The 16,390-nt window shown below is 48.3% G+C and overlaps 1 protein-coding gene across 1 annotated transcript in view; it reads left to right on the forward strand.

Annotated features, from left to right (window-relative positions):
- Nucleotides 1-16,390, forward strand: part of COL20A1 (collagen type XX alpha 1 chain) — a 51,267-nt gene that overhangs the window by 1,223 nt on the left and 33,654 nt on the right. Inside the window, exons 2-13 of the mRNA XM_085078973.1 lie at nucleotides 2,663-2,747; nucleotides 5,044-5,154; nucleotides 6,762-6,905; nucleotides 7,144-7,302; nucleotides 8,213-8,413; nucleotides 9,623-9,778; nucleotides 10,727-10,846; nucleotides 11,014-11,178; nucleotides 12,906-13,070; nucleotides 14,039-14,211; nucleotides 14,292-14,421; nucleotides 14,894-15,039. Coding sequence (XP_084935099.1) covers nucleotides 2,675-2,747; nucleotides 5,044-5,154; nucleotides 6,762-6,905; nucleotides 7,144-7,302; nucleotides 8,213-8,413; nucleotides 9,623-9,778; nucleotides 10,727-10,846; nucleotides 11,014-11,178; nucleotides 12,906-13,070; nucleotides 14,039-14,211; nucleotides 14,292-14,421; nucleotides 14,894-15,039 — 1,743 coding nt within the window. The 5' untranslated portion in view covers nucleotides 2,663-2,674. The remainder of the gene's footprint in view (nucleotides 1-2,662; nucleotides 2,748-5,043; nucleotides 5,155-6,761; nucleotides 6,906-7,143; nucleotides 7,303-8,212; nucleotides 8,414-9,622; nucleotides 9,779-10,726; nucleotides 10,847-11,013; nucleotides 11,179-12,905; nucleotides 13,071-14,038; nucleotides 14,212-14,291; nucleotides 14,422-14,893; nucleotides 15,040-16,390) is intronic.

The raw sequence follows: 16,390 nt of genomic DNA on the forward strand, positions 1-16,390 counted from the left end.
CCTCACCTTTAGTTGTGTTGATTTAAACATGTGTCAGGGATTTTTTTTTCCTCTTTAACGAAAGTGACAACTTGTAAAATTTCCTGTACAAAAAGGGGATCTCTGACTGCCTTAACCTCCAAATCCCCTCTGAGCACACAGCTGGAGCAAGTGGAAAGTGGTGTGTTCCCCTATTTTCCAGGCTCCTATTTTCCAGAGCCTATTTTCCAGGCTCTGGAAATACTCACCACTTGCTCCATGTGTTGCTGCCTCGGAATTCCTTCCCTGGGGGTGAGTAACAGGAGAGAGGCGACAGTGTGCTGTGGCAACAGACTGGTGTCACCGTGGTCCCCTCAGTCCCATGGTCCCCTCTCAGACTGGTTGAATGGTGGCACCACAGATGGCAGAAATGGATGGGGAGGGAGCACAGAGTCCTGGTCTGGGGGCTTGGGATGTGGCAGGTGAATTTTGGAGAGGGAGCCCCTCTGGAGGTGAGCCTTCCACCATTTCAGACAGGTGAGTTTGTTATTCCTGATTTACAAAAATGGAAAATGGACATTGGAAGAGGCAGAATGGGGATGGGTTTGGCTCTCAGCTGGAAGGAGAGATGGAGTCCCTGTTCCTTGCTTTAGTCACAGCAAAGATCCACACCCTGGGGTCTAACTGTGCCCAGTCTGGGTTAAAAACAGGATTACTGTGAGGTGCTGAGACACTGGCACAGGGTGCCCAGAGATGCTGTAGCTGCCCCAATCCTGGAAGTGTTCAAGACCAGGCTGGACAAGGCTTGGAGCAACCTGGGATAGTGGAAGGTGTCCCTGCCATGACAGGGATTGGAATGAGATGAACTTTAAAGTCCCTTCCAAGCCAAACCATTCTGTGATAACACTGAACTCATCCTTACTGATACAACAGGGTGGAACCTCCCCCTTCCATCAGAGTCTGCAGAAAGCCCAGATCAGTGCAGGTTGGAGGAATTTATTTTTCTGGACTTCAGATCCCATGTACCCTGGTTAACGTGAAAAGATCACACACAAGCCAGTGCTTTTGCCAGAGTTTGGCATCATGTTAGGCAGCAGAGTTGCACAGAAGTTTCAAGGAAATTGGGAGCAGTTTGGTGGCGTTGCAAAACAGCAAAAAACCTTTTCAATTCAAGGAATTTGAAAAATGCCGACTTTTTGCTGCTGTTTGGCACATGCACCTCTGCAGCCAGGGCAGGCTTTGCCTTTCTGAGAGATCAGAGTCCTGAAACCCACCTGTAAAATGTTTGCTGTTTTTTATAAACAATGACCTCATTTTATTAGCTGGAAAAATAAAGCAAGTGTTTCCCATGGCCAAAGGCTTTGGTTACACTGCAGTTGTTCCGTTCATCTTCAATCAGAAGAAAAAAAAAAGAGAGAGAGTAGGGTGGTTAACAACTCCCTGTTACAACTTGCATGTTTTTCCATTCATTCTTCCAGCAATTTAGAACTGATTCAAACAGATCACAGCTGGGTCACTCATGTGCATATTTATTTTTTCCTTGAAATCGCTACAGAGCTGATGTGTTTGAAGGGAAACAGGCATTTGCCAGGAGCCTCTGCATACCTGTCCATCAGAGTGAACAGAAGTGAAATGTCACTGCAGGAGGCAGAGGGTGCAGGGGCTGCTTCTGCCAGAAGCAGTGAGGCTGAAATGTGGAGCACAGAGATGACAGATGCCAGCGATGCAAAAGGCCAACAAAGTGTGCCTAAAATGTGGTTTGTTGAGACCCAGATGAGGGGGTGGCACTGCTCCCATCAGGGTGGTTTTCTGCTGATCTGAAATTCCTGACCCAAAGTGAATAGCACTGAAATCCAGGCCAGCAAAGCCAACTGCAGGTGCTGGAGGTCTGTGGGCTGAGGCTGGCTTAGGCAGTCTGGGGTTGTTTTGGAGGCAAACTCACCCTCTGCCATGGCTAACTCTGTAACTGCCTCTGCTTTTAGTCTGTTCAGGTGAACAAGTTAAAGCAAAACTATCCCAACAAGTCCTGAATGTAATTTCTTGGGAACGAAAAGAGAAATAAACCCTGCCTTTGTAAACTGTTCACATACAAACTCCACTGGGTCTGTGGATCCCTCCTGCTGCAAGATTGCTTTATCACAGCAGCTGAGGTCATTAAATCTGGATTCGAGGAGCTTGGCTGCCACAGAGTGCTCCTTTCTGTGATTTCCTCTTCTGATCAATGTGTGCATAGCAGGGACATGAGAAAAGTGCTGTCTGTCTGTGCACCTGTAATCTTGGTCATGATAATCAGGATTAATTACTTCTGTACAGTTTATACCAGCAGTCAATCTGGAATCTGTGTCTGTGATCATTTTCCAGTGTTACTGATTTCCATGAGCAGAGCAGAACCCAACTCTGAGTTCCACTGCTGAGATTGTCCTGCCCAGCCCCAGGCAGGAAGAGAGGAGTGTTCTCCATCAGCTTTATAAACACAGTTTGGTCCAAGGCACTGAACAGCTATGTTGGAGAGACCAAAAAGATAAAATTATCTGTTGGAATCTCAGGAAAATCTGTGTGTTCTTCTCCACCCACCCTTTCAATGCCATCAATGATGCCTGGAGCTGCAGATTCCAACTCCTTAACTGAGAACTGCAAAAAACTGGATTGTGATGTGGTGAAATATAATTTTTACTTCTCCTTCCTGACAGTTTCCCTCTTGCAGGTTCTGCTCACAATGCTGATTCACACTTGGCTCTTTCTTGCCTGCCTGCCTGTGGCAAGCCATGTCTGGGGACAAGTGGGCCAAGGTAAGGAGCCTGCCTGCCCTTGTGGGGCTGTTCCCAATGGTCTGGCTGTCCCCTGGGATAACTGGGATAGCCCAGCCCTCCCTCACCACTGTGAGGGACATTCCCAAAGCCAGGCAGCATTTCAGGGTGCTGCTGTGCTCTGGTGTCTGTTGGTGAGGCTCCAAACAGCCTTGGGAGATCAGGGAGCCCATCTGGGGAGAGCACCTCCATCCCTCCCCACCCTGCAAAGCCTGTCCTCATCCCTGGCAGCAGCTCAGCCCCTCCTTGCACTAGGGATGAATTTCAGCCTGGGCAAGCAATGAGGGGGCTTATGTGACCTCTGGGAGCCTGAGAAATAGGAAGAGAAAAGGGTGTTGTTTCTTTAGTCACTGCATCTGTCCTGCTGCTTTGGTGTCTGTGGTGAGAGGTGGTGAAACACCTGGGTAAGAGAGCAAAGGTGATTCCTCCTGTATCATCCTGCTCCCTAGAGTGACCAGAAAATACCTACAGCACCTCAGCACAGCCTTTCTGATTCGGAAGAACCACATTTATGTTATGTTTGAAGGCTCTGTGGAAGAGCACAGAGGTTTCTAGAGGTGATGGCACTGCAGGGCTGGACAGATGTGTCTCTGTGTTGTGTATCTCCCAGACTTCTGCAGTTCAGGCTGGGCTTAACTCCCTGTCAGCTGGAGAGCAAGGTTACAGCATCAAATAGAGCACATCTAACACAGGGCAAGGAAACAGTGGAGCTTTCATGGCACTGGGGATCATTTGCATCCAGCACATAATGGTGCTTTAGAGGATGATGTCCTTTCTGCTCTGTCTGGGGACATTCTTGTCTTTTTAGCTTCTGGGCTCCTAGAGTGATGCCCAAGGAGCTGGACCACACTTGGCCAAAAGAAGAGAGCTCCATGTTTAATCTAACTATGAATTCCCCTCATTGTTCCATGATCTTTTACCATTTCTCTTAGGCATGATTTCGGGATTTGCTTTTTGCCCCTCACCCCTCTTTCCCCTGTTTTCTTTCTTCCTCTTCAGATTTGCCTGGGGTGAGATGTGAATCTGAGCTTTGTTCCCCCAAAATAGCTATCTGCTTGTTGGGCAGCCTGCAGGAAGTGTCTGCAAGGAAAGGTTAAAGCACAGATGTTGGGCTGAGACAAGCAGGACCTCACTGCCAGCTCTCACTGCTTTCCTGGGTGGTGACATCATGGCAGGGATGTCAGGAGGTGTCTGGGCATCGTGCAAGACCAGATTAGGGACTTGAGGAGCCCTGGGTGACAGTTTGGCAGCACTGAGAAGAAACTTCAGGTCACACTGAGCTTTTTATTTTGAGTAATTGTAAAGGGGAAGAGATTGGAGTGCAGATGTTTGTAGTGTGCTCACTCACTGCAAATTAGGGCATCCTGCTGGAAAGGCAGCTCTGGGCACAGTGTCAGAAGGAGGGGAGGGAAATCTGCTGAGTTGCCATCCTGCATCCAGCCAAGTGAGAGTTTCATATGGTGGCATTTGCACGACAGGAATCATTGATTCAAAGAATGACACATGAGCTCAGACATCTAGCTGGGGTAAACAGATAGCTGTGAAATCTGGAGATGATAAGGGAATGTGCTCTTTCTTCTTTTTACCTCCTTGTCTGATACTGGTTTTTTTCCTCGAGATTTGTCATTTAGTTTGCAGCTCCCTGCAGCAAACTGATACAAGCTGGTGCCCATGAGTTATGGTCCTGCCAGGAGCTGTTATTTACACTTTATCAGGTTTTCTTTCTTTTCCCTTTTTTTTTCTTCCCTTCTTTCTAAACCCAGCTGGTCCTTGGAGCTGCCTCTGAAATGATCTTTCTGCAGAAGGATGGGATCCATCACCTGGGGAATTTCTGTATTTCTCAGCAGGCCAAGCCTATTGAAGAGCCTTGCTGAGCCCATTTTTCTGTTTGCTGCCCTCCCATTTCCCATGTTTGCACTGAACACACTTGCTGTAAACAAACATTCAGCCTGAAAGCTCCTGGGAGAGCCCTTCAAGACATGAAGGGTGCAGAGAGAGCCCCCACATCTCTGGGAGGCTGTTTTACCTTTTTGCTGGGGTTATAATGAGCACCTGAGAAACTCCTCTTTGCCAGGGAGGCTGCAGGTCTGCAGAGGTGCAAGGGGACTGCAGGAGCTGCCATGCAGCCCCAGGGGGTGATGAGGACTTGCCTGGCATGGTGAAGGTTCCCTTTGTGCTACAGCTGTTCCCATGTCCTTAGAGGAGACAGCATGAGTGGGTTTTGTGAAAGGAATTGCATCCATCACAGCATGGAAACATCTCCTCTCCTCCTCCCCAGGGTCAGGCCGGCTGAAGCTCACTGTCCTCTCAGAAGACAGGCTCCAGATGAAGTGGAAAGAGACTGAAGGGAACATCAGTGGCTACAAAGTTCGGGTAAAGCCCATGGCAGGTACGAGATGACAGCCTGGACACCAGAGCCAGCAGAGACTCGTGTGTGAGAGAGGCACTGAGCTCCACCTTCTGTCTGGGGGACAACGGGACCTAAATAGGAGCATTATTTAGACCTTAAGGGGATAGAGACAAGGCAGAGGGAATTATCCACAGCTTGTTCTGGTTCCAAGTGTTGATTTCACCAGGCTGTGGGTGCAGTATGGACAAGGAGCCTTTCTGGCCACCCTCAGAGCAGTCTGTAGTGCCACCCAATGTAGGAACACTCCCTTCATCACTCATTCACGAGAGATGAAATTCAGCTCTCTTCATCCCAGGGGAAAGGTTTAGCCAGAAATGCTGTTCTTTGGGACTCTGTGAGACAAAAATGAAGGAGGTTCATTGCTTGGCTCTTCCATGGGAGCTCCCAGCTCTCCCACCACCCGCAGGGACATGGAATGGAACTTTGACCCTATAAGTGTAGGGAGGCTCATCCCTCCAGCTCCCACCCCTTCTCCCTGATTTGAGATGTAGAACCTGGTGGTGCTGGAAGGACACCATGTCCCTCAGAGAGCAGGAGGGGCTGCAGGCACCCTCAGTCTTGGCTGGCATTCAGTTTCCAGCCTCTGCTGCTTTCCCAGCCAGCCGGAAAAGGGAGCTGCAGGGCAGGAGTGCTGGCGGCAGCTCCTGTGATCATCGACCCGCTTTTAGCTCAGCCCCCACCTGTTTCCCAAGCCGGAGCAGGAGGTTTCTCATTCCTTCCCTGCCCTGCTGCTCCCCGGAGCCTCAGCTCGGCGGAGATTGATGAGCATCCCGGGAATGCAGGGAATCCCCACCGGCGCTCCCAGCACATGCCTGAGGCTTTCCCTCTTAGCCTGGGGAGTTTCCAGCCCTAGGCATGAGCACAGGGATGGCTGGGTCAGAAACACATCCATCTCTGTAATTTAAAGCTTGCAGAACTTTCCCAGCCACAGGGTTTTAGGGAGCTGCTGTGTCTCTCTCTGCAGTCGCTGCCTTGCTCCATCTGCTCACTGCCCTGTCAGCACAGAAACGCCACAGTTTTTGGCTGTCAAGGCAGTGCCGTGCCAGGACAGGGTCCAGCAGCTTGGGACATGGCTGTGGAGGGGTCTGGAGCCCCAAAAATGACACCTGTAGGCAGCATCTGCCCTTGGAGAGAGATGGGGCAGAGACAGCACAGCTGGGATAGGTATGATGAGTCCCAAGTGTCAGTGGTGACCTCCAGAGACACCGAGTCACTTCCTCATTCTGTCACATACGACCTCAATCAGTTGGGTGTTTTCACAAGCAGTTTCCAGTCTTCACACTCTGATCACCAGCTTTTCACTCAACAGCTCCTTGGGAAGTTGGTGAGAGCTGCACTAATACTGGCTGGGAAGTAATTTTGTAATTTGCGAACATATCAAGGATTTAAAAAAACCCCACCTAATTCTTCTCAACTCAACACTGAGAAAAAGAGTAAAAATCGGAACTCCTCAAAATTTGAAGAATAAATAGGAGTTGACTGAGGTCCCTAGGCAGACATTCCCTGCATTTCAGCACTGCTTTTGCTACTGTCAGCTTCAATTTCAGCTCTGACAGGCTCTGAACTGTGGCTTCATCCCACCTCAGGGGACTCGGAGCAGGAAGTCATGCTGAAAACCAAGACTCCCAAAGCCACGGTGGGAGGGCTGAGCCCCTCCAAGGAATACACACTGCAGGTTTACGTGCTCAACGGCTCCCAGGAAGCCCTGTTTGCCAAGAGGAAATTTGTGAGTAAGTGGAGAGGGGCTGCATTTTACCACTCTGAGCTCCTGAGGCTCTTGGGGATGTGGCTGTGAAGAGCTCATCCTCTGGCATGTGCCCTGCAGAGTGTTTGGCCATCACAGAGCCTGGGACTGTTTTGGTGGGAAGGTTGTAAAGGGAGATGGGGAAGACCCAGGGGGTGAGGCATGGACTGTGGCTCACATTCCTCTCTAGCAAGGTGATTTCTCTCATTTTGGTCTTCCCGCAGTAGAGGAACTCAAAAATGCATCCCAGACTAGAAATAACCGAAGGAATGCAGGAGCTGCATCAGGAAAGAATCTCACCTCACCAGGGAGCTCTGCAGCTGAGCACAGCGGGGTGGCAGAGGCCACCCCACCACCCCTGAACTCTGCCTTGTCACAGACAGGTGGGTGCTCTGACCATCCTGGAGTCACACTGGGTTGATTTGGAGCCATGGCTGTGCCATGCTACCCTGGCTGGAACATACAGCTGTCCCTAAAACCATTCCCATATTCTCCTTGCAATCTGCCTTTATCAGAGACACTCATTCAGTGAGATTTCCTAGCCTGGTCTCATCCTTTGTATGCAATGCTCAGCTACAGAAACACAGTAAACCACATAAAAATATTTGCCCCTCATGCCAGCCAAGTTGAAAAGCACATCCTGGGGCTGACAGGTATCCAAATTCAGCAGATGCCAACTTATCCCTCAGCTGGGAGTGGATCCTTTGAGAACAAGCTGCTCCCTGAGCACTAGGGCCAATGGGGTTTGTTTCCCTGAGTTCTGTGTCCCAAGGCTGGCTGCAGGTGGCCTACAAGAAGGATTTCCTCAACCTCCTGTGGCTGAGGACTGTATGTGACTACAGAGTCTCATGTTTCCATGAGCTGAAAAGGGAATTACACCTGTTGATGGAAGAAAGATCCATCAGGGCCGCTATCCAAAAAGCCTTGCACTAGCTCAGGGTGTTTGCAAGACACAGATTGCTGAGCTCCTGAGAGTAACTGGGCATGAGGCACCATGGGATATTTTCCCTGATCTTTATTTTATAAACATTCATTGTTTTTCATCATCAAAGACAATGGGAAAGGCAAACTTGCTGATGTGATCCATTAGTAATGTTAACTCCTGAGCACAAGTGCAGCCCTCTCAGAGAGGTGTGAATGAAGGTGGTCTTTTCATAGCCACCTATTTCCATAAACCTGTAGGAATTTGACCCTCTCTGAATTCCCTGTACCTGTGTCAAATGTGGCTTAAATCAGCTGAGCTGTGGGTTTGCATGGGGATAACACAACGGGATTTTTCTCTTTGGAGCACAGCAAAGGACAGAGCTGAAAAGAAAAGACAGAAGGGGGTTCAGCCAAAGAGCTCAGGAGAAACAACAAGAAACCAGCCCAGTGTGGAGGCCAGCGTGGCAGAAACAACATCAATGACCCCAAAATCATCCTCGCGCACTCCAGCAAACTCAGAGCAAGAGTCTCCAGGAAGAGAAAAAACCCCAAAGGATTCACTGAGGCGAGGTGAGAGAGGGTTCAAACATGTCTTGCTCCTTCTTCCCTGCTGTTTTCCCTAACACTCGCTCAATTCAAGCTTTCTATCCCACCCTCTGCCCCTCCAGAGTACAGTGCTGCTGGTTGTGTTTCCAATCACTAGGTCATGCTTTGGGAGATGTCAGAGCTCACTGAGGAAATTTTGAATTCTGTAGAACAACATGAATTCTCAGGAAAACTGGAGTTAGGCCAAAAATTCCTTCCAGATGATTTAATTTATTGATTTTAATTGATTTGGCACTATTCTCTCTTCATGCTGTCATCTCCCCCTGCTTCTGGCAGATTGATGTAAGCATTTGTATTCTTCAACAGAGCACCCCAGCCATGGTCCTTCCCAAGGTGTTTCCTTTCCAAACATCAGGGATGTTTGTAGCCCAACCTGCCCCTCCTTCTGGCCTTGTTCTTCATGTTTCACAGATAACTAATCCATGATGATCCTTCAGACTCAGTTGAGACTGTGTTGGCTCACAGCTCTGCTGCAATGGGAATGGGATGGGCCAGAGCATCCCCTTTGCCCCAGCAGAAATCCATGTCTGTGATGAGAGAGGAACCTCTTTGGAGCCTGATAAATCTTGATGGGATCATCTGTTTCCCCTCCACCAAAGATGGAAAATTCCCCATCTGAGATATACTGCAGGAAGATGCATTCAATTAGCAGCATGCCTTATCTTATCCTCTGTTCAGCTGGAGGCCTGGGGTGGGGAGGAAGGCAGGGCTGGAGGATCCATGATGTCAGCAGATTTTTACCGAGAGATGGGATTTAATATAAAGCCATGAAATAATTGTAGCCCAGGGGGGATATCGTGATGGAATGGAATTAAGCAATCACCTGCAATTCCTGGAGACTTAGGCTAGATAAAAGGAAGCACTGGGCTGAGGCTGAGAGGCAATGGAGCTGACAGCTTGCAGGGAGCAGTGCTTGGGTTAGCACACCCTTCCTGACAGCTTTAACCCCTTCTCTGCAGAGGTGCAGCTGCACACCACTCCGTTGCTTGGTGCTCAGATGGGTTATCCTTGGCTCTGTGGTTTTCACAAGATGCTGGGATGTGTCAGACTGGCAGATGGTCCATTCCACCATCAGACAAGGCCTTACAGAGCAGATTCGCTTTTTGTCTTAAAACTGAAGCAGGTTTTCCTCCTTACAGTTGCTTCTCTCAGTATCCAACCTTTCCCCTCCAGGCTCCCAGTTTCAGTGTGACACACCTGCAATGATTGATGTCATCCTGCTTGTGGATGGGTCCTGGAGCATTGGACGCAACAATTTCAAGCTCATTAAGGAGTTCCTGAGCAATCTGATTTCCCCATTCAGCATTGCAGAAGACAAGATAAGAGTAGGTAGGATACTCTCCTGTTTCCTGACCTTGGGATACTGATGTTTGATGGGGTCTTGGTCTCTTACTCCTATGGTTATGTGCTCCTCTGAGGTGCTATTATTCCTTTAGGATGGGGTCCCAAAGCTGCTCTGGGAAGCTTTTCCCATCTGGTAGCAAGCTCTGGCCTCTAGTGGCTGTGAAAAATATCTGCACGGTGAACAGAAGTGCTGTCTTTGGGCAGCCCCAGGTCGGGTGGTGATGCTGAGATACTTTTGGGATTTGCTGCCTATCTATGGCAGGGCGCTCAGCCACCACACCACTGGGTGCAGTGGCAATGCCACACTGGGCTGTGAGTTCAGCTTGGAATGAATGGGGCTCTTGCCAGCTCAGAGTGATGCTGACAGCCAGGCTGTACATGAAACAGCATGGTGTAAATCCTTCTCAGCCCTTACAGATGACTGGTTTGACCCCAGATAACTTTACCTTATCAAATCCCTCTAATCATCACCCCTGTACTCCATGGGGTCTGAGGCACCACTTTGCATGGCAGGACTGTAGAATCATGGAATATCCTGAGCTGGGAGGGACCCACAAGGATCATCAGGTCCAAGTCCTGGCCCTGCACAAACCACCCTGAAAATCTCACCCTGTGCCTGAGGGTGTTGTCCAAATGCCCCTGGAGCTCTGACAGCCTTGGGACCATGACCACTGCCCTGGAGAGCTTGTTTTAGTGCCCATACACTCTCTGGGGGAAGAACCTTTTCCCAACATCCAGCCTAAACCTCCCCTGGCACAGCTTCATGCAATTTTCTCAGAACCATGCAGAGAAGTGGAGGTAGAAACCCCATCTGCTCACCGCCAGTCCCTTCCATTATTTTATCTTCTCCTCCTTGGCAATCCCAAATCCCAGAGTGGAGCTCCTGCAGCTCACCTGGGCTGGTTGGATGCCCAGAGCTCCTGTCTTTCCCAGGGCTGTCGCAGTACAGCAGTGACCCCCGCACAGAGTGGGATCTGAGCGCTTACTCCACGAGGGAACAGGTGCTGGAGGCCGTGAGGAATTTGCGGTACAAGGGTGGCAACACCTTCACAGGTAACTCCATCTTGCAGGGCTCTCAATTCAGCCTAAAAGATGTGGATACAGTGGGGGAAGCTGTTCCCATGGGATAATGTGCTCTACTGGGGAGCAGAGGAAGGAATAAAGATAGGGGGAGTTGTTAGGAAGACTGAAGCACAACATCCACCTCTGCTCCTCGCCAGGTCTGGCACTGACCCATGTCCTGGAGCAGAATCTGAAACCAGATGCTGGTGCCCGGCTGGAGGCTGAGAAGTTGGTAATCCTCCTGACTGATGGGAAATCCCAAGATGATGCCAACCTGGCTGCTCAGACCTTGAAAAACCTGGGTATAGAGATATTTGCCATCGGTAAGATCGCAGCTGGTGATAAACTGTAGGACAAAGCCAACCTGGTTATCTTCAAATTGAAGGCTGTGTTCCATCAACTTTGACAGAAGCATCCTGAGGCTGTAGAACTGAGGTAGTGGGTGAGACCTCATTACATAGTGGCTCAGACGAAAATTAACTCATTTATTCAGCACAGGCAGTGTCTTCAAAGGATATTTTATTTTTTTGGGGGGAAGTATTCACATGAGAGATTTCACACCTCCCATCTAAAGACCTTTGGGAGCCTCAGGGACCTGTGCCATGAAAACAATATTCTCAGCTGTGGAATTAGGCAAGAGGAGACTGTATTGGGGATGGCAGGAGACTTTCTGTAGAATTACTGCCTCTCACAGCTTCCCATTTCTCTGAATAACAACATTATCTACTCTTCACTGTCTGGCAGCAACACACTGAGATACAGAATGGCCTTGAGCAGCTCTGGCCTTGATAACTGCGCGAGTCTGCTGGAGACTGATACATGAGCAATAAAGTTACATAAAAACTCTCCTAAAATTGCAATCTCCAAAAGTTTAAGTGCTAATTTACTTTGGGAACATGTGAGGGAGTTTATTGCATAGGGTTATGTAGGTAAGTGGCTTTTAGGGAGTGAGTAGAGCTGCCGAGCCTCCTTGGACAGTGTTAGGAATCCTTGAACCCAACTCTGGGAAGCAAAATGGGTTGTGGTGTGGAGCTTGGTCTGCAGAGAGTTAATGAGGATGGGGATGGAGGATGCTCTGTGATGGAGAAGTTCTCTTACATAACTGGGCTGCTTTTTGCTCATCCCTGACTCTGTTGAAATGCAATGTGATGTTCTGATGAACAACAGGCTCTCTGTGGGGAGTGCTGGCACCTCATAAATATAAAATACTTGTTTGTTCATCCATTTATGCCAACTGCCTCTCAGATTGAAAAATACCTGATTGCAAAGCCTGCAAGTGGTGGGGAAGCAGGGAAACAGAGGGAAGAATTGCCAGACTGTCTCCAAGCCACTAAAGGCCTGAAATGAAAGTTTTCCCAGGCTGTGTTGCCTTTCAGCTGGTAGAATTATGAGCAAAGACACAGTTAAAAGGGGTAAAAGGGTTTTACCTCAGTATTTTAATAGAAACCTAGGTGCACAGCTCTGCAAAGGTGGAACACATCGAGATGCACACACACTGTATAATGCAAGTACAATTTTATGAATTTCGCAAATTAGCATATCTGTGTAAAATTCCCCAGTAAGAAACTTAATAAATGAAGCAATTGTCTCCTTATTCTAATCACCCCCCACCCCCAAACGAGGCTAAAGCCCAGTTTACAAAATATGTTCCACAGAGAAGGCTTCGAGTTCTGACATAATATAGAGCTCTCTGGCCTCTTGTTGTGAAAATTTTGTCTTTCTGCTTTGCTCCCCAAAATTAAGCTAGAATATCAGACTACAGAAATTAAAAGCGTGTAGGCTAGGAGTACAAAGAGTGTATAAAGGGTAAGGAAAATATAAAAAGGGAATAAAAATGTTTAAAGGGTATGTAAAAAGGAAAGGCAAAAATCATCAGGCATTAGCTGGACTGAGGTTGCTGCTGCAGGAAAACCCAGGGCCACTAAAACACCATTCCCACCTGTGGAATGACTGGGAGGCTGTGCTTGGAGAGCAGAGTGATGGTGAACCCCTCTCTGGGGAGTCCCTCTGCTCCTCTCTGGGGTTCCTCAGCCTCCTTCTCTGGTTGCAGGGGTGAAGAACGCGGATGAGGCGGAGCTGAAGCAGGTGGCCTCGGAGCCGCTGGAGCTCACCGTGTACAACGTGCTGGATTTCCCCCTGCTCAGCTCCCTGGTGGGCAAACTCACACGGGTCCTGTGCACCAGGATCAAGGAGAGGAGCCACAAGGAGACTGCAGGTGAAGTGGAAGCTCTTCGGTGCAGGCTGAGCTTCCTTCTGCTCACCATCCCTTTCCTTTTGGAGGATAAAGTCACCTCATGACAATAATTACCATTGTAGGAAAAAGGGATTTCCATTCCCTGTTCCTTTGTCGTATGGTGTGATAAATGTGTTGTAATCATCTCCTTTTCTGAGTTTCTTCCAAACAAAAAGAGGCAGAAAAGGCAAAAGCGCTAATAAGAAAATATACTAATGAAAGTATATGTAGCAAATGTGGAGGTAGGATGAGGAGATGATAAAACACCTAAACACATTTTTTTTTTCTCCACAAAACTTTAAATGTTTGATATCCAAGGCATTTTCAAGTTAAAATCCAGCAGCCATTTCTTTCCTTTGCTGGGAAGCAGCTTGCATGATGAAGAGAGTGAAGGACCACTCCAGATGTTAGCTTAGACCCTCAGGAGAAATATCATGTACATATTTCCATCTCTTGCTGCTCTAAGGTTGACCTAAGCAGAATGAGAAAGTCTAAATTTCAAGCATGCTTTTATTTTAATGCTCTGGAGATTCATACAACCAAATTCATTTATTCTTATTGATGACATAATTATTTGTATTTGACATAATTAGGCATTTTACAGAGGTGAAGATTAGTCTGAAGAAAAATGGGCTTCTCCAAAATGAAACCAAAGTAATTTTTCTTGTTAATTTTGGCAAATTTTTGTGATTGAGGAACGCAGACTTGTGTTGGAGAATTATTCACAGCACGTAGCAAAATACACAGCCTGTTCCCTATGGAGTATTTATGTTCTCTGTAGGCTCAGTTTTAAAATATTTATTTCAGAGCAGTCTGGAACAGTTTCTACACTCTATAGGGAAGGAGACTGCAACTTGATTGGAAAAATGTCACTCATATTTATGAGCTGGAAAGCACGTTTGGCACGAGAAGTGCGAATATAAGAAAATAACTGTGTTTTGAATTCCTAGGCAGCGCTGTGAAAGATACCCCTGTGAGCACAGGTCCCCAGCTCAGCCCAACTGACCTGAAAATATCTGCTGTGACCTCCAAGAGCATGCAGCTGGCCTGGAGCCCTCCTCTGAGACCACCGAAGAAATACCGCGTTGTGTATTATCCGTCCAAGGGTGGGAACTCCAAAGAGGTGAGACACCTTTCCCTGGACTCCTGAGACTGCCACAGCTTCCAGACAGAAGGGTTCACACCTCTCCCATGTGCTTGCAGGTGGTTTTGGAGGGAGCAGTGTCCTCTGTGCAGCTCTCCAACCTGACGTCTCACACGGAGTACGCGGTGTCGGTGATTCCCGTGTACGACAGCGCCGCGGGGGACGCGCTCAGGGGAGTCACCTCCACACGTAGGTCGTGAGTAGAGAGACTTGTGCTGATGCTAGGTGAGCAGAGCTTGCCCTCTGACCACCTCAGACTGCCATTGTCTGTTTCCCCCCACCTCAAGTTCAGTCTGCCTGTAGCTCTTTTTGTCTGTGGAGATGCTCAGAACTCACTCAGACAAGACCCTGAGCAAGCTGTTTGAGCAGCAGGTTGGACCAGAGACCTTCAGGGGTCCTGTCCACCTATGTCATTCTGCAAAGCAGAATGTGGCAGTAACACCTGCTAGAAATATACTGCAACTCCTTTCTTTTTCTTTTTTTTTAATCTTAATCTATGGGCTCCAAGTGAATTAAACCTACTCTCTGCAGAGACTGTTAGATGAGGGGTATCTGCCCACCAGCTTGCAATAACTGTTGTAAAGCCAGTTTCCCCCTGGGTTTTGTGTTGTTTCAGATCTCATCCACTGAAGGTACCTCTATGCCTTATTTTTCTCTTTAGTGCCTTTGTCTTCCCCTCGCTCCTTGCGTGTCTCTGAGCTGAGCCACAACAGTCTGAGGCTGAGCTGGAAAGCAGCCCAGGGAGCCACACACTACCTGGTGCTCTGTTCTGCAGCCCCCGATGGAGCAGAGGACTATACAACAGAGGTAGAGTTTGTGACAATAATGATAATGTTGTTTTTTCACTCTCTGGGCTGAGTTTAGTGCTAGCTCTAAGCTTTGGCAATTGGTATCATGTGGTCAAAGGAAAAAAAAAGGTATCAGAATGATTGCCAGAAACAGCTTTCATAAAAAATTCCTTTTGATGGTGTGTCTCAAAACGATTTTTAACTGTGAGGGTTTCACATGGGAAATTAAAGCATGGGAGAGATCTGACTGCCTCTTGGGGCCCTGGAAACCCAGACACTGAACTCACATCCTTGCAGCCCCAAGTGTATTCGCTGTATCCTTGAGGCTGTACATAAACATCCTGACTGGGTGTATCTTTAAATGTTAATTGAAAATGTGTTAGGGAGGATTTTGCTGACATCTGAAAACAGACCTACAACACTGCAGATGAATAAAACAATGCTTGATGAATGGAAGATCCTTAAAAACACCTAAGAACCCTTTATTGTGCATTTTAATGTGTTATCTGGACTACCTCTAGGCTGAGGATGTGAATTTTACAAAAACAAAGGGAGTGGGGAGGAACATTAATTGCCTCTTTTAACTCAGATTCTCCCCTGAATGCACAGCAATAGGGGCAATAGCAGGGTGGTTTTCAAAACAGAACAATTAATACTCTGCTTTCAGTGCATAATCATCGGGATTTTATAGGATTCAGAACATTTGATGAAAGAACACATTCAAATTTGCATTTGAGCATATTAAAACATTTTCACAGCTACCTGACCTACTCCCTGTAAGAGTGCAATGCTCCAGGCCTATGGGATGTCTACAAAACCAGCATTAAAACGTTCCCAGCTTTTTCCAAACTGCTCCCCAATGTGTGCAGACTCCTAAATATCCCTGGGGTGCCTTTCTGCAGCAAGCAGGCTGCAGGACCAGAGCTGTGCCCGTGCTGTGCTAGCAGCAGATGGCAGCAGCCCTGCTCCTGCCAGAGCTTCCCATGTGTCGAGAAAAGTGGGATCACAGCTTTGAACACCCCCTGATCCAACTCAGAGCAGAAGCAGCAGCGTTTTGGTGTAAGAGACTCCCAGCTCTGCAGAGCAGGGCGGGAGGAGGTGCTATGTGTCCCCAGCAGGTTTGGTGTCCCAGGGAAGAGAGGCAGAGCACAGATCCCTGCAGAGCACCTGCCCAGGTGGGAGAGAGACTGGAGGTGCCACAGAAGTGACTGAGGTCACTTGGTTGTTCAGCCTGCAGAAGAGGAGAATGAGGGGAGACATCTCTGGGGTCTGCAGCTTCCTCCTGAGGGGATGTGGAGGAGCAGCTCCCATCTCTGCTCTCTGGTGACAGTGATAGGACACAAGGGAATGGCTGGGGCTGCATCAGGGGA

This window comes from Lichenostomus cassidix, chromosome 20 (assembly GCF_008360975.1).
Source record: "Lichenostomus cassidix isolate B80296 chromosome 20, HeHo_3.0, whole genome shotgun sequence".
Classification (NCBI taxonomy): domain Eukaryota; kingdom Metazoa; phylum Chordata; class Aves; order Passeriformes; family Meliphagidae; genus Lichenostomus; species Lichenostomus cassidix.